This window comes from Muntiacus reevesi, chromosome 20 (genome assembly GCF_963930625.1).
Source record: "Muntiacus reevesi chromosome 20, mMunRee1.1, whole genome shotgun sequence".
NCBI classification, from domain to species: Eukaryota; Metazoa; Chordata; class Mammalia; order Artiodactyla; family Cervidae; genus Muntiacus; species Muntiacus reevesi.
The window spans coordinates 50,300,971-50,324,590 of NC_089268.1; the positions used below are offsets into that span (position 1 = coordinate 50,300,971).

General features: G+C 60.0%; 1 protein-coding gene across 1 annotated transcript; it reads left to right on the forward strand.

The window, feature by feature from the left end:
- The first annotated feature begins 1,038 nt into the window (after positions 1-1,038).
- On the forward strand, positions 1,039-18,723 carry PXDC1 (PX domain containing 1). Its single transcript, XM_065912765.1, has 5 exons — positions 1,039-1,889; positions 13,343-13,434; positions 13,756-13,873; positions 17,516-17,627; positions 17,805-18,723. Exons 1-5 carry the CDS (start codon positions 1,634-1,636, stop codon positions 17,920-17,922), a joined length of 696 nt encoding a protein of 231 aa, XP_065768837.1. The 5' UTR covers positions 1,039-1,633; the 3' UTR covers positions 17,923-18,723.
- Positions 18,724-23,620: the final 4,897 nt, after the last annotated feature.

Sequence of the window (23,620 nt, forward strand, 5' to 3'; positions counted from 1 at the left end):
CATCGGTCACCAGCACGGACCAGCTGCCGCCACTTTGGGGGGGCCAGCCTGTGGAAAACACCTCCTCTTCCCAGCTCACAAGGCAAACGGGAGGTAAAGAAAAACTTGGATAACTTGGATGAAAGCTGAGGATGTGATATAGGCGAGTCGCTGGAGCCAGCTGAGCAAAACTTGGAGACGGTGATTGTGTGTGAGGGTGTGTTGGGGGTGTGTGGGGGGACACGCCCCTCCGTCAAGTGGCGTCAGGTGACCGGCAACCGGCCCTCGGCCCCCACCGTTTCTGCCGAGGTTCTTTAGACTTTCTAGAAGCCCAAAGGGCTGAAGGGCCTCGCCCTGGGCCTGCCCACCCCGCCTCGGGCGAGGTGAGGTCGCCCAAGACACCCTGCAACCGAGTTCCAACGGCTGAACCAACTTCCGATTCTTGAACTCTGGCTTGAAGTTACCACCCAATGAGGACCACCCTGCGGAGCAGGCGGCCGCGACCCCCGGTTCCCCCCCAGCAGCGGCCCGGGTCCACTCCCGAAACCCCTCGGCTCAGCAGGCGCCCAGCGCAGGCGGGGACGCTCTTCCCGGGGCCCCTTCCACCGCCGCCGGCCCGGCCCGCTTCTGCGCAGCGGGTCCCCTCTCCCTCCGGGGGTGGGGGCCCTGGGGGCCGGCGCGGGCCCGCGGCGGCGTCTGTCCCCTGCCGCGTCCGGGCAGAGGCGCGACTGGAATGCGCGGGGGACGCGGGGCGGGCGGCCCGGAGTGGACGGGCGGGCGGCAGGAACCCGCCAGACAGTCCCGGCGCCGGGTTCCCGGAGCGGCGCGCCCCGCCGCACGTAAATTCAGCTTCCACCCCGCAGGTCAGGTGGGGTGCGTAGCCCCCCGACCCGAGTTTCCCAGGATCGAGAAACGAGACGAGAACAGTCTCTTCCGGGCCGGGCCGGGCCGGCGGCTCACGGCCCGGGGAGGGGGCGGCGGGCGGGCGGGGCGCGGAGGCGGGGCCGGCGCTCGGGTTTCCGCTCCGCCCAGCGGCCCGGGGACCCGCGGCCCCAGCGGCGCGGGCTCTGGAGGCGGCGCGGGGCGCGGCGGCCAGGCCACCCCTCCGCCCGGGGCGGGGACGGCGGAGGCGCACTCGGCCTCGACGTCGGGACCGCGCCGCTCGCGGTGGGAAGCGCCTTATAAGCCCGTGGCCGCGCCACCCCGGAGAGCGCGCGTACTCCGGCCCCGGGCGGGCCCCTACCGAGCCGGTCTCCGGTCAGGTTAGAGGAGTACCCGACCCGGCCCGGCCTCGGGCAAACCCGGACTCCGCACAGACTCCGGGTCGCTCCGACTCTGGACAGACCTCGGACGGACCCCGGCCCGGGATAGATCCTGACTGCAGACGGCTCCCGGCCCCGGACAGATCCCGGATCGCTCCGACTCTGGACAGACCTAGGACGGACCGCGGCCCCGCATAGACTCCGGCCGCCAGTGGACCCCGGACAGACCTCGGCCCGGGATAGATCGCGGCTGCAGACAGCTCCCGGCCCGGGACGGACCGCGACCGCGGGTGGACCCCGGCCCCGGACGGACCTCGCGCGGACCCCGGCCGCGGGTGGACCCCGGCCGGGGCGGGCGCGCTCCTGCCGGCCGGGGATGCGCGGCCCGCGGCATGGCCTCGGCGGTGTTTGAGGGCACGTCGCTCGTGAACATGTTCGTGCGCGGCTGCTGGGTGAACGGCATTCGCCGGCTCGTCGTCAGTCGGCGCGGCGACGAGGAGGAGTTCTTCGAGATCCGTACCGAGTGGTCGGACCGCAGCGTGCTCTACCTGCACCGCAGCCTGGCCGACCTGGGCCGCCTGTGGCAGCGCCTCCGCGACGCCTTCCCGGAGGACCGGCCGGAGCTGGCGCGCGCGCCGCTGCGCCAAGGTGGGCGCGGGCCCGGCCTGGGGGGCTGGGGGTGTCGGGGGGCTCGGGGGACCGAGGGCCTCGAGGGCTGGGAGGCAGGAGTGGGCTCCTGTAAAGTGCGAGGGGCGCCCGCTGGGGCGCTTGTTAAGCCGGTTCGGCGACCCCACGGCCCCTGGCACGGGACAGGGATCCTCAGACTCCCGCCCGTCCCGGACCGTGAAGAGCGCTGGCGGGCGGGCGGCAGTCTGCGTGCGGCCGCGGCAGGCGGGACGGGCGCGGCCGGAGGGGCTGCGGGAGCGTTGGGGAAGAGGTGAGGACAGCGTCCCGCGGGGGGCGCGCCCTGTCTGGCCCCCACCCCACCCCACGGGGCCGCTCCCCCGTCCCCCGTGACCGACAACCGGAGCGTGAGGTGCCACGCGGCCTCTGTCCCTCCCCGGGAGGGGCCGCCGGGGTGGGTCCGCCTTGGGTTTGATGAACCCGGCCGCCTCCCCCAGGCCTTGTGACTTTCCTGGCTCGCGGGGACTGGGTGGCTTCCCGTTTCCTCTCCGCGGCCCACGGGCTGGCCCTGGAGACCGGGCAGAGGAGGCTGGAGGAGAGCGAGCGGAGGCTGAAGTTGAGGCTGGAGGGCCGGGCCCCCTCCCCGCCGCACACGCGGACCACCTGCCCCACTGGGAAGGCGGTGCCGTCCTCTCAGCGCAGCCCAGGGGCACCTTCGGGCGCCTCCCTGAGATCTTGGGACACTCTCCACCCCCCTGGTGACAGCCCCGCCTCAGCGTGAATTATCTGGGTAATTAGCTCATTCTCATGACACATCTTCTGGCAGACCATCACTTGGCAAGTCTCCCAAGGCTGGCAAGTTTGCCGGCCCTGCCCCTGGAGCCTCAGGCTGATGGCTGCTCTGGAGGGGGTTTAATGCCATCCCAAACATGGCAGCAGTTTACCTTGACTCGCTGCTTGGCTGTGTGTGTGTATTATTGTATTTTCAATGTATCAAATGGATGCCCAAATCAGGAAAGCTTAGATGACGAAACAGTGCTTTAGTCCATGCCTTACACCTCTGGAACGGGGAGGGCTGTAAGCAAACAGGAGCCCCCGAGAGCTAGCCAGAGTCTGCCCTCCCCTCATCCCCTCATGCCCTCCCGGGCCTCTGGGTCTCACCGTCAGAGGAGCCCGCTCAGTGGTCCTCCAGGCTGGCTCCTCCCCTTACTGCACACCCACCTTCCGTGTGTGTCGGCTCACGTGCTCCGGGTCTGGCAGGAGCAAGCCCTCCAGGGGTGTGGCTTCGGCTGTCACCCTCAGCGGCTTCTGACAAGGGTCACAGGTGGTGGGGAGGAAGGCGCAGCTTCAGTTGTCTTGGGACCTGGTGAGGAAACGGCCTTCCACGGAGCAGAAGGCGGGTGAGTGTGAGGCACGTGACCCGCCATACACACACACACCCACTGTGCACACACACACCCACATTGTGCAGAAGGCGGGTGACTGTGAGGCACGTGACCTGCTGTGCATACCTACACCCCCATGCATACACGCACACCCCATCATGCACACATACAACTGCCTTGCACACATATGTCCCCATCGTGCACACCCACACCCACTAGGCACATGTATGCCCCCATTGTGCACACACACCCCATCGTGCACACACACCTGCCTTGCACACACACATTCCCATCATGCACATACACACCTGCCGTGCACACGCACCCCCCATCATGCACACATACAACTGCCTTGCACACATACATCCCCATCATGCACACCCACACCCACTGGGCACATGTACGCCCCCATTGTGCACACACACCCCATCGTGCACACACACCTGCCTTGCACACACACATTCCCATCATGTACACACACACCTGCTCCTGTGGTGCACACCCACACCTGCCGTGCACACACACATTCCCATCATGCACATACACACCTGCCGTGCACACGCACACTCCCATCATGCACATACACACCTGCTGTGCACACCCACACCCGCCGTGCACACGCACGCTCCCAGCTCTGTCTGTGTGTGCAGGCTGCACTGGGTCAGTCCTGAGTTTCCGAAGTGTCAGCACGGAGTGCCTCTGCAGAGTGGGCCACCCACAGGGAGGCAGGAAGAGGGTGGTCACCAGGGAGAAACCAAGACGCAGAAGGGATCTCAGCTGCATTTAAGCGTCTGAAGGGGAAAAGCAGACGTGGGTATTACATGTGGTGGGGTGCAGGGCAGTTAGGTGAGGACCAGGGTCGGGTGTGCACGCTCTCTAATGGCCCGTGATGGCCTGTGGGAACCATCTTCTCGGCTGGCGTCCTGACAGTCGAGACCAGCAGGAAGAGACCAGCGGGAAGACTGCCATCTGATTGGGGGGCCTCCTGCGAGGCCAGCTCAGCGCCTCTGGGGCCGAGGAGGGGCAACACTAACCCCCTGTCTGGGTCTCAGTTCTTTGCTTGGAGGCAAGTTGCTGCCCCCAGCACCACCTGAGTGTGGTGTACACCCAGGGGAAGGCCTTTTCCTTCCTTCAGCCCTCGTAAGTCGAAGGAAGCTGTTTGCTAGGTAAAATACATCGCCATAAGGTCAAAGAAGAGGTCACTTTATTTCCAGGCAGATTTACTGTTTGCAGAAAAAGATGGACTGGATGGCCAAACCATACACGCAAAAGGCATCCAGAAGTGTGTGTTGTGTTGAGATGGTGGGTTTTCTCAGTATAATTCCCCATCAGAGGCCCTCAGTTTAAACTTATTGCATATTTCTGGGCTGGGTTAGATTGGACCTCTTGTCTCTTTCAAAAGTTCTGTGAGCAAGTCTGGCTTCCAGAGCTCATCCTGGCCGCTCGTGGCTGTTGTCAGCGGAGGACTAGACACCTCCAGGGCACGGGGCAGCCCTGGCCCCGACCTGCCCCTTAGGTTCCACGTGCACGCGGGATGCTGGGACCTCTGTCGTGGTCGCTGGGGAGATGCAGTGGGAGCGTGTTCTGTGCAGCGCGTGTACTGTCCCTTCCTTCTGCACGCACTGGTGCTGCCTTGGCCGTCTGTCCGTGGACTGCGTGTGTTTCCAGTGAGGTAGTAAACTCCTGCGTGCAGTGGCGGCTCGGGGCTCACCGGCCTGCCTCCCTAGCCTTCCGTCTGGGCGAGGCAGCCCTCGGGACTTGTCTTGCTTCCTCTGTCCTTTTCCTTGGCATCTTGACCTTACCCTCCTCTGCATCCGGATCTGATGCCCGCGTCCTTGCTTCCTTGTCCCCCTGCCAGGGGAGGGAGGTGGCTGCTTCCTGGGCATGTTGTTATCTCTGGGTGACTGAGGCGTCCCTCTCTGCTTTTTCCCACACTCTGACACAGGTGGGCCAAGTCTCCAGCTGACATCCCCTCTGCGTAACACATTGGTTCAGGGCTTCCTGACCAGATGTGGCAGGGTTGCTTGCCTGTTATATCGCTCACGTCTGGAAAGGTTTACGCTTTAAAAGACAATCATGCAGAATTTCCCAATGACTACTTGGAGTTTTTGGACTATTTTGATCATTTTTTTTTTTAAATAGCACCCCATTTCAGACTTTATGCAGTCATCTCCGTAGTGAGAGATTCTGTTTCCAAAGTGGTTGGGTGATCTTTGGTTCCTGGTTACTATGATGCCAACACTTTGGCTTTGCGTTCACTCCGCGAGTATCTCCCAGCCGCCTCCCTGGTGCCCGGCAGCTTGTGGGTGCTGAGGACGCAGCAGAGAACAAAACAGACAATCCATTTCCCTCCTGGTTCTGTGTCTCGGTTAGAAGAATCTGATAACAGTCAAGATAAGTTAAGAGTATGGTAGATGGTTGTACATGTTCAGAAGAAAGGAATTTGAGGAGGGAGGAGAGGGGCTGTGACTTGGGGCAGGTGAAGCGTTCACTTTTAGATGGCCCAGTGGGGGGAGGGGGCAGTAGGGGATGTGGGTGCCTGGGATGGGGCTGCCAGCGCACGTGCAAAAGCCCTGAGGCGGGCGTGAGCCCAGGTATCGGTAGGGAGAGAACTGTTATGGCTGGAGGGCAGGTGGAAGGTGGGGAATGGGCAGATTGCGCTCAGCGTGAGGCTCTTGCTGGGGATGGAGAGCTGGGAGCGGAGGGACTTGATGGATGGGCAGTCTGGCTGCCGTGCTGAGAAAGGCTGGAGGACCAGGGGAGGCGCCGGGGATGATGTGTGTGTGTGTTGGTCACTCAGCTGTGCGCTGCTCTTTGTCACCCCGTGGACTGTAGCCCACCAGGCTCCTCTGTCCTTGGGACTCTCTAGGCAGGAATACTGGAATAGGTTGCCATTCCCTTCTCCAGGGGAACTTCCCAACCCAGGGATCGAACCTGGGTCTCCTGCATTGCAGGCAGATTCTCTACCCTTTGAGTCACCAGGGAAGCTCGGGGAAGGTGTGGGATGTGGTCGAACACGGCTGGCCTGGGAGGGAGACCCTGGGCTTTACTGAGATGCCAGACGTGCCTGTCGGGGGCGTCGGGTGAGGCCGAATGCCGACGGGAGGAGCTGACCGAGCGCAGAGGCTTAGCGTTTCTCCAAGGCAGGCCCCTCCTGGAGAGCCTGCGTGTGTGCCGGGGTGTCGTACGTTCACCCTTGCCGCCGGGGGACTTGGGTCTGCCTGCGTGCTCTCTGACCCCCTGTCAGACGTGGGGTGGAGGGAAGGTGTCCATCACCTACCAGCGGGGCCGGGACGCCAGCCTGCCGGCCAGGACACGCCCGGCCACCAACAGCTCCGGGGACGGCGCGCGCTCCCAGGCCCTGCTCTCAGGCAGCTCCGTGCTTTCCCCTCACCAGGGGGCAGATCGCTGTCCGATTTGCGGGCCAACTGCAGGACCCCCGAGTTCACTTTCTCAGTGAAAGTGGCTGAGGTTGCAGCAGCGGCCGCAGGGCTCTGGGCCGCGGAGCAGCGGCGTGAAGGCCACCTTTTCCCGCCTGACAGCGCCGCACTGGGGCTGGGGTCCTGCCCTGCCTGCTCCCGGTGCAGCCCCCAGCCCGGCCTCCCTGCAGGGGGGTCCCCCTCTTCCAAGGAGGGGGCCATTTTCCCCTTTCTGGGGCGTTTTGGGGGATCTCTCTGCTTCACACATCTCTTTTTGAACCTCTTCCGTACACAGGGCTCCTGGCTTGGGCTGCCAGGCTCTGCTGCCCCCCGGGTCCCGAGGCGGCCACACCCGCCTCCTGGGAGCCGCTGCCCCCTCCCTTCTGAGCGCTGTGTTCCTTCCCGAACCCGCGCCCGGCCGTCGCTCCGAGCCCCCTGTCCGTGCCCCGGACACTGCGTGCCCCGTCGGTGGCATGTGGCCCCGGGGCCTCGGCTGCATTGTGGACCCTGGTGCCCCGGGCCAGCTCCCGGTCGGGGAAGGAGCGGTCAGAAGCTCACGGCCGTCGCTGGCTCTGGAGCTTCCCGGCCGCGGTCGCCTCCCCCAGGTGTCCACACAAAGGCCTGGCTCTGCCTCTCAGCCCCAGGCCCTGCCGGTAGCATCCAGCTGCCCTGGGGCTGGCTCCCGGGACGCGGTCCTCTTCTCTGTAAAACAAGCGTGGGCCTGCCGCGACTCCGCCGTGTGTTTTTATCCACGCTTTCCCAAGAGGCAGAAGGTGCCTGTGGCTGGGGGCCTTCAAAGCCAGGGAAGGTGGGTGTGCGGTGAGAGGTGACGGCAGACCCCTGAGACGCGGGCTGGGTGTGCCCGCTCCGTGGGGCTCCGCCTGGAGCTGCAGGAGGGGCCGCGGGAGCGATGCCCCCGTGGGGACCCCGGGCCCCGGTGCAGCCCAGCGGCCATCAGCAGTGAGTCAGGGACCGTGAGCGAGGACGCGGTGTTACCGGGGCTTGGTATCATCATCCTGTTAAAATTGTCCTTGTTGGCGCTTTTGTTCACGTTTACTTCCCTGGGTGACCGGAGACTTCCTCCAGCCCTTCTGGTCGTCAGCGCTGAAAAGGGGGTCCCGCGAAGTCCCCTGCCGCGCCCCCCTCGGACGCCTCCCCGCAGTCACGCCGGCCGCAGGGTCCTGTGGCCCGGTGCCGTCACCTGACCTGACGCAGCCCGGGGCTTCCTGTTGGAGGGCCTGGCCTGGGGCGGGTGCTGTGTATTCCTTAAATTCCTTCCGAGTTTTAAGGCGAACTAAGGCTCGCTCAGCGAGTGACTCCTTAGGCAAGCTGAGTCTGAAGTCCAGTAAGGAATTCTGCTCGTGGTTGGAGGAGAAGGAGGCGGCCTGGGGAAGGAGGGCTTGGTGGGAGGGGAGCACCTCACAGGCGTGGGAAGAAGCCAACAAGAAGTCTTCCCTCACCCGGGCCCCGGGTGTCTGGACGCGTTACCTGGTGTCTGTCCTTCTGTCTCCGCTGCCTGCCTTCCCTGCCCGTCCTCGTCCTAGGGAGGATCAGGGGAGAAACTCCTGGCCTCCAGTGTCACCGTGAGCGTCACTGGGCCAGGGAGGCCGATGGGGAGGACCGAGCCTCGTGTGCAGGAGGGGGAGCTCAGGGCAGAGACCCGAGCCCCACCCCTCGGGCGGGAGGCCGCAGGCCACCTGGGGAGAGCGGGCTGCGGTCTGTACGCTGAGTGTAACGAAGAAGAATCACCTGGGTTTACTCTCGAGCTCATCGAGTGAGTCCCCACTGCTTTTACCCTGACAACACATATTTATACATATTTATATTTATACAGACAACACATATTTAGGAGGTTATCAGGGGGGTTTTCCTGGAAAATTTAAAACGCTTTGTTTCCAAAATTTGTGTTACACTCCCTGGTGGCTCACTGGTAAAGAATCTGCCTGCCAATGCAGGAGACGCAGACTCGCTCCCTGGGTTGGAAAAAACCTCCAGGAGAAGGAAATGGCAACCTACCTCGGTGTTCTTGGCTGGAAAAGCCCAAGGACAGAGGAGCCTGGAGGGCTACAGTCCATGGGGTCGCAGAGTCAGACACGACACAGTGGCTACAGGCACAACAGCTTTTGAAGCATGTGTATCTCTTGTGCAGGCAAGGTGACCCTGCATTCCTCACCTCGTCCAGCCCGTCTGCTTCTCTGGACAATGAGGGCTGGACTTGTGAAACGCAGTGTGTTACTTGATTCAGCTGGGGAGTTCACGTCACAGAAGATTTCCGCTGGGGCTCTGTTGTGGGTCTCCAGTCGAGGGGCTTGCGCTGTCTGGGTAACAGACTCGCCTTCCCGATTGACCCGAGAAGGATCTGTGTTCACGCCCAGAGTTGAAGGGGCCCCAGGCGCTCAGCTGGATTCAGCCCCGAGCCCGGCCCTGGAGGCTGGCGGAGGCTCAGGGAAGTGGGACGTGGGGCCAGGTGTCTGCGGCGAGGACGCTGGTCTGTGTCTGCTCAGAGCCTGATCTCTGGGCTCCGACCAGCGTGTTCAGTTTGGGATCCGAGAATGAGTCGGTGTTCGTATAAAGACCTACCCTGGAACTCACAGAAGCTCGTGTCGTGGTCGCGCGTCTCAAGGCTGCGCCAGTTTGGGCAGAAGGGGCCCGCTGGCCGCTCTAGCCTGAATGGTAACCCCCCAAAAGGATGTGAAATCAGCATACTGAAATTTACATACAGTCGTGTTATCAGTCTTCGGGTTTCAAATTGTTAACTGTTCTGGGCGACGTCAGGATGAATTTCTCACGTCAGAAGCGGTGTAGAGTGAACTTCTAAAATCGCGGACTGTGCTTTATCAGAAATGAGACAATTTTCCGGGACGGTGAAGTGTTCCGAGTCCGTTTCCTGTGAGGACAACGTGGATGTGGCGGGTCCTCACGGGCTGCTGGAGCCCTCTGCTGGGTGGCCCTGGGATGACAACAGCCCATAATCAAGAGGCCTTGGCATTTCTCTGTCCAACGTTGCAAATTCAAAACCATCTTACCCTCTTGCAGTTTTTAGAACCGCGACCTCAGACAGTAAAACTGAGTCAAGCAAGAGCCCCACAGTTTTTGCTCCGCCAACAATTTTTGGAATACAAAAGCTAACGTTCCTAGATAGTCCCAAATTATTGTACGTCAGCACATTTTTGAAAATAAAACTTAAAATCCTTCCTGTAAACAAGTGACATTTGGAAGAGCGGTACCAGCCCGTAATAGCCAAAGCTGTTGGTCACAGAGGAGGAACAGAGCAGGTAGACCAGGAAGCCCCGGGCCGTGGGTGCTTGGTCTGGGGTCTCGATGCACCATTCGTCCTGGGCGATGCGGGCTCCAGCTGCCCGTTATGTCCCCACCCACCCCCACCACCCCCACCCCCTACACCCCCACCCCCACTTTACAAATTACCAAAGGACAGTGATGTCCAGGCCCAGGAGAGGAGGGAAATGTGGGCCCGGAGTTTGGAGAGGGCCCGGCCCTTGGAGGCCACGTGGCTGGTGGTGACCTCGCCCTGCCCTGACGTGAGGTTGGGTCAGGGGCTCTGCGGGGGCCGGGGCGGCAGCCTCTCAGAGGCACCCAGCAGAATCTGTTGCTTGTGAATCTCCACCTTTGGCCACAGCCCCCCGCCCTGGGAAGAGAGTCCTGGTCTTTCACGTGCAAGGGTTCCCTCAGAGGAAGAAGGACTTGCCTCAGTAACGCTGGTCCCAGTCACCTTGGTGGTCTCTGGGCACCTGTTTTGGGGAAATCAAAGTGCCCAGAAATCAAATCTGGCTGAAAGCCAGAGCGTCACACAATCGCCTGTCCCTCTGTTCTTGCTGGAGGGATTCTGGCAGCTTCTTTCCCCATTGAAATGTCTTCAGCCCATCTTGTTTTGAAGTGTGTTTTCGTTTCCTAGGAGCACCATTTGGCTTCCCCTCTGGGGCTTCCCAGGTGGCGCTAGCGGTAAGAACCCGTCTGCCAATGCAGGAGGTGTAAGAGACGCGGGGTCAGCCCCTGGGTCCGGAGGATCCCCTGGAGGAGGGCACGCAACCCACTCCAGGATGCTTGCCTGGAGAATCCTGGACAGAGGAGCCTGGCGGGCTGCAGTCCATGGGGCTGCAGAGACTCAGACACGCGGAGAGGCTGAGCCCACGTGCGTGCACACGTCACCACGGGCTCCGCCACCCGGGTGGGATCTCATTGTCTGTAAGACAGCTCACGGGATGTGGCTCCGAATATCATCTGTAGCTCCTGGGAGGAAACTAAAGCTCCTTGACTGTGTTTAGTGACTGTGTCATTACTGTTAATTTCCTTTGACTGTTTTCCTTTTTTTTCCTGCTTGTTCTCACGTCTCTGATTAAACTTATTCACTGACTAAAGTTTTTCCACAGACAGAATTCAGGCTGAGGACATGGGCGGGGCGAGAACGGCAGGGTCCTCCTCAGAATGAGGGTGTGGGGTCACAGGGCGCGAGCTGACGAGCTGCGCTGGGGAGGGTTCCCAGGGTCTGCGCCCCGAGCCGGAGAGCCGGTGTGTTCCCGACGTCTGAGGAGGCACTTGTTGCCTTTCTCTGCTTCCTTCTGGAAATGTCCAGGAAGGTAGAGCTACAGGGCACCCAGCAAGTCTGAATCAGATGACAGTGAACAGTCTTTGGTGTGTCTGTCCACGCTACTGCGTTACTCACCGTGTCTGAAGTGCACGCTGAACGGGGCGTCCTGTGTGCTGCGTTCTGCTTCTGGAACCCTGAAGGAAGGTCAGCGGAGATCAGAATGTGTTTATCGATTCCGCGGTGCCCTTGGTGGTTATAAACCCAGCGGTGGGCTTTGTGTCCTAGAAAGTGGGCATAAATTGCTCTGTGCGTTGGCCATACGCGAGGCTAATCTTCCTGTGTTGTCCTTACAGAATATAAAACACAACTACTGTGTCATGAACCTGTGATTTAACAGCGGTATTCTAGGTGTAAGAAAAACCGAAATGTGATGGTTTTCCTGTCTTAGAACAAAGAAGCACTTTGTGGGGATGATTTATTTAACTGTCCTCTCTCAAAACAACTTTTCAGAGAATTTTTGCAGTATCCTTCTTTCCCTCCACAGTGGGAGAGAGATCTCTCGGTGTGTGTGTGTGTGAGAACTTCTAAACAAGCACGCAGGCCTGGGAGGAGATGTCCTGAGACCCTGAGACTGCCCTGGGTGTGGCTTCCTCCCTTCCCGCTACCCCCAGCCTGCCAGGTGGCGGTGGGCGGGCACCTGGGAGAGCGGGGTGGCTCCGGCCCGTCTCTCTGCCGACGGCTGGGGCGCCACACGGGGGCAACACGGGGTGTGTGGATGGAGTCTGGGGTCTGCGGCCGGCTGTCTGGGCCCACGTGGCCGAGCGCTGGTCAGGACCAGGCAGCCCGCAGAGCAGCAGACCCCGGGTGAGCAGGTGAGGGCCTGGCCTGTCTCCAGGGAGTTCAGGGACCAGCTCCTGACCTTGGCTGGACATCCTCGACGCCAGCTGATGCGAGGGCCCCGCTCAGCCTGGACTTTCAGAACCGCCCTGTGTCTGGGGCGCCCCTGGCTTCCATGGACCACGTGTTCTGGGGCCTCTGAATTTCAGTCAGGCAGTTTAGGAAGTTAATTTTATCTCAATGTGGACTTAGTGAGTTGCCCACAAAATGAACAGCCTTTCTCCTATCAAACAAAACCGAAACTTCTGAAAACAGATTCAGTGACTGGAAGTAGTTCCAGGACGCCAGCCTCTGTGGTTAGGATTCCGGGTCATGGGAAATGTCCTGGGAATCCGAGTTGTTCTTTCCCTGGGAAGCTGATGTGAAGGACCGGTCCTGGGAAGGTCGGTGCTCCTCTGCACAGCTCACGGGGAGACGGAAACACACCCGACTCTGTGCAGTTCAGTCCAGTCGCTCAGTCGTATCCGACTCTTTGCGACCCCGTGGACTGCAGCACGCCAGGCATCCCTGTCCATCACCAACTCCTGGAGCTTGCTCAGACTCACGTCCGTCGAGTCGGTGATGCCATCCAGCCATCTCATCCTCTGTCATCCCCTTCTCCTCCCGCCTGTTAGCTCTCGAATTTTAAAGACAAAGTGCTGTGCTTTCTAATAGCCAGTCAAGACTGCTGGCAACTGGAATGAGGGGTGGAAGCTCAGATTCCTGGAAGATGCCGTGAGTCATGCCCATGCTGGTTTTCTCTGAGTAAAGATCTGATTTCACCTTCTGAACCCCACATCTAAATGACTTCTCTCGTATGGGCTCCTGGGGCCCTGTGGTCGCCTTGGCTGTGGCACTGGGGGCGGCGGGGAGGCAGTCTCCCTGGCTGCAGCCACCACCCTGGCGGGGCCGAGCTCCAGCCCTGCCCCCTGTCCAGGGTGTGGACAGAGCTGGCCTGACAGTCCCACGTGGAGAGGCCTTCGGTGGTCTCCCTGTGGCTCTCAGACGGCCCCTCTTCAGCACACACCTTCATCACTCTTTGGGTCGTTGAAGCCCGAACTGAGGCTGAGGACTGGGCTCTCGGGGCAGGACTGAGCCCACGTGAGGCGGAGTGCGCTTCCCAGAGGTCTTCTGTGGAGGGCGACTGCGGGGTGGCCTCCCCGCTGGGGGCTGCCTGCTGGTCTGTGTTTCATTTGGGAGCCCACGTCCTGGCCTGCTTCTCTGATGGAGGCATTTCTGCTTCAACCCCAGGACTGGTCGCCATAAAGGACGCCCATGATATCGAGACCAGGCTTAACGAGGTGGAGAAGCTTCTCAAGGCCATCATCAGCATGCCTCGCAAGGTGGGGGCGCAGTGGGGGCGCTGGTGGGCAGGTGGGTTGGCGGCCGCCCTCCTGGAGGCCTGGGGGACGGGGCGGGGCCAGGGGCCAAGGAGAGAGCGCCTCCTTGGGCTCTGGGAGCTCCAGTGTTTTCTCCCTTGGGAAGAAGCGGAAGCTGGGGCTCACAGTTTACTGGAAAGTGAGGCGGACGTGTGTGAAACACCGGCACAGGCCTGGCACACGGTCCCCGTCCCGCCTGCCCCGGGCCCCGAGCCCCCAGCCCCTGGCCCATCGCCTCCGTCCCGCGGGAGGAAGGTGTGTAGGAAGGAACGTGTTTCTTCCCAGTACTCCAGGTCAGAAGTCGTACTCACCTTCTTTGAAAGATCGCCCCTGGATCAGGTGTTAAAGAATGAGAACGTGCATAAAATTCAACCCAGCTTTCAGAGTCCGGTGAAGATCTCAGGTGAGACCGCAGGGAGGCGCGGAGTGGTGTGGGGACAGCGCTGCCGTGGGCGGCCAAGGGGCCCAGAAGCCTCCCCAGCCCACTGTCCACATGCTGGGCATGCCTGCCCCCCTTGGGGCCCAGAAAGCAGACCCGACAGAAGGACGGAAGCAGAGGGGAGGAGCTGCTTCCAGACCTCGTGAAACCCCGTGCTTCTCCCTGCTGGACTGCGGCTTGCACGCTGCCTGCTTCCAGAGGTGTATAAATCGGAACTTACTTTAAAAAAGCAGTCTATGAGGAAAGCGTTAATGAGGCATTTTGAAGCGAACGGCTGGAATCCATCACCCAGCCTGCAACAGTGCGAGTTCAGCTCGTGCGGCATTGCCTTTGTTCTGGGCTTCAGGGCAGGTGGGACAGACAGGGACGCTCGGCTTGGGGCTCCCCAGTCCGGGCCTTGGGCCGCGCCTCTGGCAACAGTCAGCAGCGGTAGGAGATGGCTGCAGGTCTCAGGAGAGCGAGGGGAAGCCAGGGCTCAGCCCGCTGCCAGCTTGCTCTGATCTGCGCCGCACGCGTCAGTACAGCGCTAGACTCTCCTCGGTGCTGCAGGCGAGGCTCTGAGGAGCGTTTTGTAGGGAGAGGTCTGTCCCAGGAGCCCAGGGACTTGTCCGGCCTGGGCGAGGTCCTGCAGGACCACCCCCTCGGGGGACGGGGAGGCTGCTCCCGCCGGAGGTAAGATGTACCTTCCTCGTTCACTGAGTGGCGAAATGAATGAATCCAGACGAGAAGAGGGTCAGTTCAGAAGTCCTTTCCAGGACACGGTTCCTGACGGCAGCGCCGCCAGCCCCTGAGGTCCTGGCTGCCGAGAGCGGCCCTGCTCCCCAGTCTTGGCCCATGTCGGGGTGTGCACAGACTCGGGGGTCCCCAGGCATGGAGTCTCCAGCGGCCAGGCCTCCCCCCGGGGACGCGTCGTCAGTACCCACGTGGGCCACCCCGGATCTGACTTCCTGGCTCATTGACTTGGTGATTTCCTGTGGTCCTGGGCAGGTCGGGATGTGGCCCCTCTGGGTCTCCCGTCACTGCGGAGCCCCCCTCGGTCCAGGCACCCACCTCCTCCCTGCCGGGCCTGTGTCCTCTCTCCCCGCAAACCCTGCCCGTGCACGTCCACTCCGGTCCTGCTAAACTCCCCTCGCTCCTGAGAGCGCCCGTGCCCGCTCTCACCACCCTTCCTCCCAGACTCCTCGGCAGCTTCTGGCACCTCTGACGTGGCCTCTCTGGAGGCGATGCCGCCTGGGGAGCAGCCCTGCCTTGGCGCACACTCAGGCCTCCGGGTTGACCCGCTAGGGGCCAGGGCTCCACTAGGTGGCATCAGGTGCCCGTGGCATAGGGACCAGCCGCCTCCCGGGGCCTTGGTTCTGACAAGTGCTCTGGCCCCTTTGGCGAGACTTTGGGTCAACAGAACTGGAAACATTCTTCACCCCATGTTAATCTAAAAGCTTATTACCATCTCTAAGAAAAGTGTGCAGCTTAAAATGAAGCACACACCTTGGCCTTTATCTGGTTACTTAGATGAATTGATATCAGCCACAAAGCCCAGAGCATTAAGGTTTGGGAAGCCTGGAAATATAATTTAACTTTTTATTAGCCAGGCATTTGTACAGTCTCAGCCTTAATTTTCACCAGCGTTTGCTAGATTCTTCATAAAAACTATCTCGTTTAACGCCCCCCCAGCCCCCCAGTGCCCCTTAGGATAGACACTGTTATTCCCATTTTGCAGGCTGCTGCTGCTGCTGCTAAGCCGCTTCAGTCGTGTCCGACTCTGTGCGACCCCATAGACGGCAGCCCACCAGGCTCCCCCGTCCCTGGGATTCTCCAGGCAAGAACACTGGAGTGGGTGGCCATTTCCTTCTCCAGTGCATGAAAGTGAAAAGTGAGAGTGAAGTCGCTCAGTCTGTCTGACTCTTAGCAACCCCATGGACTGCAACTTACCAGACTCCTCCGTCCATGGGATTTTCCAGGCAAGAGCACTGGAGTGGGGTGCCATTGCCTTCTCTGATTTTACAGGCTAAAAAACAGCAAAGAGTAACCTCCTTCACAGGCTTAACTGGTAGAACTGGAGTTTCCTGGAGGCCCAGCTGGCTTCTCTTCACCAACAATTAAGGAATGATTTGTGACAAATGTGTTTTGGGGTCTGGTTCCATTTTCTAGATTCCATGTTCTAGAACTGCAGATCTCACATTTAATAAAGACTAGGAGATTCCTATATGAGATGACTCTATTTGCAGCACTTATGTTTGTTTTCACTTGTAAGGCTCTTCCATCCCCCAATTCCCCTGGAGAGGGTGGGAGACAGGGTTTGGGGCTGTCAGCTGGCTGTGCAGGGGTCGCTGAGGTTTTACGTGCTTCCTGGGGCAGACTTGAGTCAGGTAATAAAAGCAATGAAGAGGGTGGTCCTGGGCGCTCCCCTGCTGGTCCAGCGGTTGAGATCCACACTCCCAAGGCAGGGGCCTGGGGTCGGTCTCTGGTCAGGGAACTAAGATTCCACGTGCTGCATGATATGCCTCAAAAAAATGGCTTTTTAATTTAAAAAAAAGTGGCTCTGTGCTGTCCCGCGTTTCACACTGTGAGGTTGGGGGTCTTTCTCCCGCTGTCAGGGCTCGTGCTCCGTGGGTCTCTCTGCCCGCTCAGGCTCTCATCAGCCTCTTCTCTGCAGCCGGCGGTGTCGTTGACCCTGATTTCTTGCTGGTTTTCGGCTCCTTCTTCTGACTCACGAGCTGTCTCAGGCGGTGGGCTCTGGCTGGGCTCAAGCGGGAGGGCAGGTCGGGGACGAGCCGCTTGCTGGTGCCGCTCACAGGGGGCAGATCCAACGGCCCTCCTGGCAGGGCCGGGTAGACGTGCACTATCCCTTCTCCAGAAAGTCAGAGGAAATTTCAGCCATTACTCGGCAAACCTGACTGATGAATGTCATTTCGTCCTGGGAGGGGGAGGAGGAAGCCAGTTTTCTGTCTTTTTTGCGGAGTTTCCCTAAGTGTCTTCCTATGGAGAGAAACTGAGAAAATTGAGAACCAACAACCTAAAATACCTATAAAGGTTAAAAGTAGATACGAAACTACAGTCTCGCTTGTTTAAAAAGAGCAAATCTGTCCATGGGGATAAAATAATCTCAATGACGGCTATGGTATGAGAAATAAAAGGAAACAGTGCCCCAGACAACCAGGGCATCAGACGCCCGCTGAGACGGCAGTACGGGACGTCCTGTGGCCTGACCGGGGCAGAGGACACTGCTCTGAGCTGTCCGCGTGCGTCAGGCGCTGCGTGGAAGACGGTGGTCACTTGGGAAAGCAGCAGGAATCTGGAGTGTGTTTTAAGCACATTTCTAAGGTGAGGTAGGTGGAAGGCCTGAGCGTGGGGCTTGCTGGCCAGGGATGGCGGCCGGGGACGAGCCAGCGTTCAGGCAGCTGCCGCCCTGCTAATGCCCCCCCAAGCCCACCCCCCGGTGCCTGTTCTTGGGGTCTGCGGTCTGCTGCGGGAAGGGCTGGGCACGCAGTCCAGGAAGTGTCAGCCGGAGAAGGGGGACGAGAGGAGATGCGTGAGCCCCAAATGTCAGAACTTCAAGCCCTGACGCCCTTGTGATTTAATTACCTCCCTCATTGCTCTCGTTTTCAGAAATCATGAGGTCCAATGGATTCTGTTTAGCAAATACGGAAACGATCGTTATTGACCACAGTATTCCAAACGGCAAAGACCAGCACGGGGCCGCGGACCCCACGGAGCACCTGTAAGTGCGCTGACTGTCGCTGGCGGGTCCCCGGCTGGGTTCGCGGGATCTGCCCTGTCTGTGCTCACGGGCCGGGAGCCTGCACTCCGCCAGGCAGCCCTTCCCTTCCCAGGGCCTGGCTCGGGCGGGCGGGGGGTCAGGCGCCCGCCCAGCCTCACCGCCTGCCTCCCCACACAGGTTTGAGGGCGGGGGCGAGTTCCCCGCCGAGCTGGAGGACGGGGACGACCCGGCGGCCTATGTCACCAACCTGTCCTATTACCACCTGGTGCCGTTCGAGACGGACATTCTGGACTGAGGCCCCCCCGGGCGCCTCCCCCGACCCGCCCGCCCCCAAGGAGACCCACGTCTCCAACAGCCGGGAGTCGGGTCGGGGGTCCAGCGCCTCTGCTGCTTCTCGGGCTCTTCCCGCCTGCGTCTGCATCCCGGGACGTGCCCCATCGAGCCTGGACAGACCACAAGTGCCTGCAAGACGGCCCGGGGCCGGGACTGGACACCCGGCCCTCCCCCAGGAGGGCACCCGGCCACCCTCCCCCACATGCCCTCCCTAGACCAGCGCACAGGACGTTTCAAGTGAGACCTTGCTGGATCCCCGGGTTCTGGACGACACGGGGGTGTTCTCTCACCCAGGTTTCCCGGGACCAGGACGTGTGGCTTCCAGTCCTGCCTCCTACCTTCTTCCCAGAAGCCGGGGGCTTCGTGTCAGCCCAGGGGTGTTGGCAGAATGTTGGTCGTGAGTGGGGTGTCGGCTGCAGGCACTAGGGACCCGCTGACCGGTGTCCATGTGGGGGACACAGACAGGAAGGAGCCCGCCGGGCCTCCTGAGAGGGGCGAGGGCGCTGGACCCTGCCCATCCCCGAGCTCTCGGAGAGGCAGCCGCCGCGTCAGCCTGGAAGACGGGAGCCGAGAGGTCACCGCGTGTTCCGGCGGGTCCCCCGCTGCCCTCGGGGAGAGTCTGGGTTCTGTGTGTTCATCTCCTCCCAGAGTCTACTAACGACCAGAATTTGCTCGTGTAAATAATAGTAAATTATTGAGAATCCTAATTCTTTTACACAGTCTGTTTTTTAATCTATTTTCATGAAATAAAACACACTGCTGTCCTCTGATCTGTTTGTCACGTGGCTCTCGTCACTGCCCCGGGGCCAGGGGACCCGGCACACTTCCCGGCCTGCTGCCCCAGCACTCGCTGTCCTTTAGGAAGTGTGTTCTTGCCCTGGGGAGTGATCTGTGCAAAAAAGAAGTGAAAGTCACTCGGTCGTGTCCGACTCGTTCGGCCCCGTGGACTATCCAGTCCGTGGGATTCTCCAGGCCAGAATATTGGAGCGGGCGGCCTTTCCCGTCTCCAGGGGATCTTCCCAACCCAGAGATCGAACCTGGCTCTCCTGCACTGCGGGCGGATTCTCTACCAGCTGAGCCATCAGGGAAGCCCAGGAATCCCGGAGTGGGGAGCCGATCCTTCTCCAGCAGGTCTAAACTGGAAAGGAAATGGGAGGTGTGTGCTTTTGACTTTGGGGCTCCCCTTCCTGCGGGCTCCCCTTCCTGCGAGCTCCCCGCTGGTGGCCCCGGGAAGCTCCTGCTGTGACCCGGCGGGCAGCGTGGCCTTCCCGTGGCCCCTCCACCTCCCTGGCCTCCAGCCGCGCTCGGCTGGGGCAGCCCGCTTCTTAACAGGCAGTCGGGTGGCCAACGGGGTCGACAGCTGCCTCCTTTTGGGGGTTAAATTCCGTCCTGAATGGATGGAGCCTTCTCCCGGCAGGGTTAGAATCAATCATGCTCAGCCAATCAGCATCCAAGTTCCAATCACTGGTTCCTGGGTATCTTCCTCATTATCCACGTTCCACGGGGGGCTTCTCCCTAGCCGTGGGGTCTCAGTAGCGGCAGCTCCCGGAGCTCCTCAGCTCACGGGGCCCAAGTCACCCCTCAGGGCCCAGCTCAGCTCCCCAGGCCCACCTCAGCTTTCACACAGAGCGCTTCACTGTTTCCCAGTCAGCGTGCACCGAGATCTCTAAGGCAGGGGTCAGATTTTTGCATGTTTTCCTATAAAATACATCACAGCATTCTCTGACTTCCTTTCCTTTTTCTTCCTGGAAAAACATGATCTTCCTGACCCGTTTGTTGTGTGCCCAGATTTGAAAGGACCGGACGTACACATCAGTATTTTCAAGCGTAAGCAGTAAGCGGGGACGGTGCAGGCTCCTGCTGAGGATGCCACCGTGGGCGGTGGGGACCTGGGCCCCTGCCGTGTGGGGAAGCTGCTGGTCATGTGGGTGTTGTGGGCGCAAAGCGGCCAGTCCACCCAGCCCTTCACAGAAACTGGAAATCTGACTTTCTATGCCAAGTACCCCATTTAGAAGTGCTTCAAAACGCAAAAGTAACAAGATACAACCAAGTGAAAGAATCAGGAATTTGGGGCCTCTGGACTATCAGCTTAGGGAATCGATGCCAGAGGGCTTAGGTGGATGTGGGAAGTCGGCTTGCTGGTCCGCACCTCCCTGAGTGGGAAAGTCCACCAGTGAGTTGAAGCTGTTCAGTGAGGGTGGAAATTGGAGGAGAGGGAGGGAAGACATTAGATCAAATACCAGTGTAAATACCCCCGGGACCAAGACTGCAGAGCTGATGGAAAACACCTGATAGCACAAAAAGTCAGCCAGCGAATTAGGAGCTTGGGGTTAGCAGATAATAAGCTACTGTGTCGGAGAAGGCAGTGGCACCCCACTCAGTACTCTCGCCTGGAAAACCCCATGGACAGAGGAGCCTGGGGGGCTGCAGTCCATGGGGTCACTAAGAGTCAGACACGACTGAGTGACTTCACTCTCACTTTTCACTTTCATGCACTGGAGAAGGAAATGGCAACCCGCTCCAGTGTTCTTGCCTGGAGAATCCCAGGGATGGGGGAGCCTGGTGGGCTGCCGTCTATGGGGTCGCACAGAGTCAGACACAACTGAAGCGACTTAGCAGCAGCAGCAGCAAGCTACTGCGTAAAGAAGAGATAAATATGAAGGTCCTACTATCTAGCACAGGGGACTATATTCAGTATGTCATAATAACCTGTGTTGGAAAAGAACCTGAGAAAGACTAGATCATTTTCTATTACCAAATCACTTTGCTGGACCCCAGAACCTGCACCAGTTTGCATCCCCATTGACGGTGCAGGTGGGCTCCTTGGTCTCCACACCCTCTCCAGCATCTATTATTTGTAGACTTTTTCACAACGTCCATTCTGATGAGTGTGAGGCGATGCCTCGTTGCAGTTTTGATTTGCGTTTCTCTGACCGTCGTCGACGCCACGCATGTTTTCGTGTGCCTCTTGGCCTCGTTACGGTCTCTGGGCTGTTGGGTGGGTTTGGAGCCGCTGGTCGCCTGGTTTCTGGTCGAGAACACAGGCGTCTTCCGCTGAAGTCCGTTTCTTCTGAGAAGCAGGTCTGGCCAGTGTGTGGGGCCCGGGGACACGGCGGCCGCTAAATGCAGGCCGCACCTCCTCTTCATGGTTTTGAAAATACATTTTTATTTTTGGAACTGTTTGCTGTCCTTTCCTGAAAGGGAGCTTAATAACCAGGTACACCTCTGGCGTCCTACCCCACCCACGGGAAGGGTTTGATTTTTGCCCATTTCGGCTTCTCGAGTGTTTCATGGAAACAGACAATGTCAAAAGTAGGGCTTTGAGAAGCTGGAACAGCTCGATGACAGGAGTGCGAAGTCCTCCCGTGACTCGAAACGTTGACTCACTGAGAGCAGTCTGATGGAGCCTCATCCGCCTCCCACTGGGTTATTTTTTTCATATATAATTTGATGAGTGGAGTTGATTTGACTGAGTCAGCCTGCTGTTTTGCAGAGAAAAGACTTCAATGCAATCCACAAAGTCAGCGCTCGGAGCACTTAGGCAGAGCTGCCCTGACCTCTCAGCCCTGAGGCAGCGGTGCTGAGAGGGGACTGAAATGACCAGCCTCCAGGAGGCCGCCGCGGGAGCAGGGGAAGGCATCCAGCGGGTGGAAAACTCTGAACAGAGCGTAGAGGGGCCGGGGAGGCGGGGCAGGAGGGTAGGAAGGACTGGTCACCAGGAGGTAAGGGCCGCGGGCCGAGAGTGAGACTCGGCCCTGGGCCTGACGGCTCAGTCCCCACGGAGCTCCGCGGGGCGGGCAGCTCACAGGCCAGTCTGCGTCCCCTCCCGGCTGCGTGGGGGGAGAGGGGCGGAGGGGGACACCCGGGGGGCGGTCTCTGCTGTCCAGGCTGGTCCCAGCGCAGAGTTGAGTAGAGATGCTTTCTTCAGGGCTGGACTCCGCAGGCCTGGGCTCGGCCTCCAGACAGTGGAGCTGAGCAGTTCTCCGGCTCCAGAAGTCCCTCGGGGACCCTGAGCTCAGAGCCCTGGCATCGGGCTCACGCTTGTCATCGCAGCCCCTCAAAGACGGTCTGGGGCCTCCTCTCCCCCTGGTCGGGCAGGTTAGCCCACCCCCACCCCAGTCCACTCCCTCGGGAATCTGGCGCCACTGGACCTTCGGGCACAGGTGGTGGGGGGGGATGGTTGCACCGCCGCTTCCCCAGAAGGAAAATAAGAGAAAGGAATGAGGAAGTGCAATTGACACGCTCTGCCCGGCACATCTGAGGAAGGAGGACAGGTGGGACCTGCCCCTGAAGCTGACCGGGGCCCGGGGGCCGGGCCATTCAGCTTCCTGGGTCACTAGAAGCCAGAGGCAAGTTTGGATTTGGAAGGCCCCAAGTTGCCCGGGAAACCGCTAGATTTGGGGGGCCCCTCCCCGCGGCAGGGGGCGGGGCCGGGTGCCCTCGCGGCTGCTGGCTGGGGGCAGTCCCCGCCCGTTTGCTCCCAGGGAAGCCAGGGCTGGGGTGTGCTGGGGCCCCCAGGGCCCGGACCTGCAGGCCTTGCCTGACCCCTCTGCTCCGTGTGGAGCCTGGACCACCTGCCCTTGTCCGCAGGGCTCCGCTCCCACGGCCCACCTGTGGCTGGAGCCCCATCCACGCACGGGCCCAGCCGCATGGCCAGTCAGTTCTCCACCATCACCACAAGGGGCTTCTGGTCACCAGTGGGCTCATTACCTCTATGTTCTGTTTACAGACCTGTGTCTCACTGGGCCCCAAGCCCTCAGTTCAGAGGCCACGTAATCCATTCTGCGTGGCTGGCTCTGCACGGGGACGTGAAAACCAGTTTGGGTGATGAATGGAAGAGAAACTCGTGATAAGTTGAATGGAATATCCCAGAGAATTCTCTCTTCACAAATCTTTTCCAAAAATCTAAGGAGGCTCAATATGCTTCAACATTTACTTGATTATCATCCTGGTAATCAGTTTCGAGAATGAGCTCTGAGCAGGACCGGGGGTCTGTGGGTCTGGAAGATTCACGCCTGGCCTCTCGGGACCCCGGCTCTTTCCTTCTCGCCCACGATGTCACCAAGCCCGTCGTGGTTTCTCACTGTCACTCCCTGTCCTGATTCTCCACCTGGAACAGGTTCAAGTGCTATGACTAACGTTAATCACTGCTCGTGATGGTTATTACCGTTTAGGAGTGAAGTGGTTCTGGCTGTAATTCTCCTCTTAACAGCCGTGTACTAGTGATAAGGGTGGAAGTTGCTGCGGTAAATCCCTAGGCAGCAGCTGTATCGTCTTTGGAGCCAGATGGACAGGGTTCTGACCTCAGTTACACCCCCAAAGCGTAACTCTGAGCCAGTCCCGGGAGCACGCTGTGCCTCAGTTTACCCACCTGGAAAGAGGCGTGATCACAGGTTCTTCACAGTCTGATACCAGAACCCAGTGAAAGGAAGCGTGGGAATGCTTAGCAGTGTCTGGAAAACAAGTTGTGGTCAATAGGTGATGGATTCTGTTACCGGACACCCATGTTAGGAGCAACTCATAGTGGACTTTGCAGAGGGCGTGTTCCCAGCCGGTTTCAGAGGGAAGCTTCCAACAGGCACAAGGTATTGCCAGGCTCTGTGCTGGTGGCCACGAGCTGGACGGATCACTGACCTGACTAGTGGGCATTTCTTATGCTT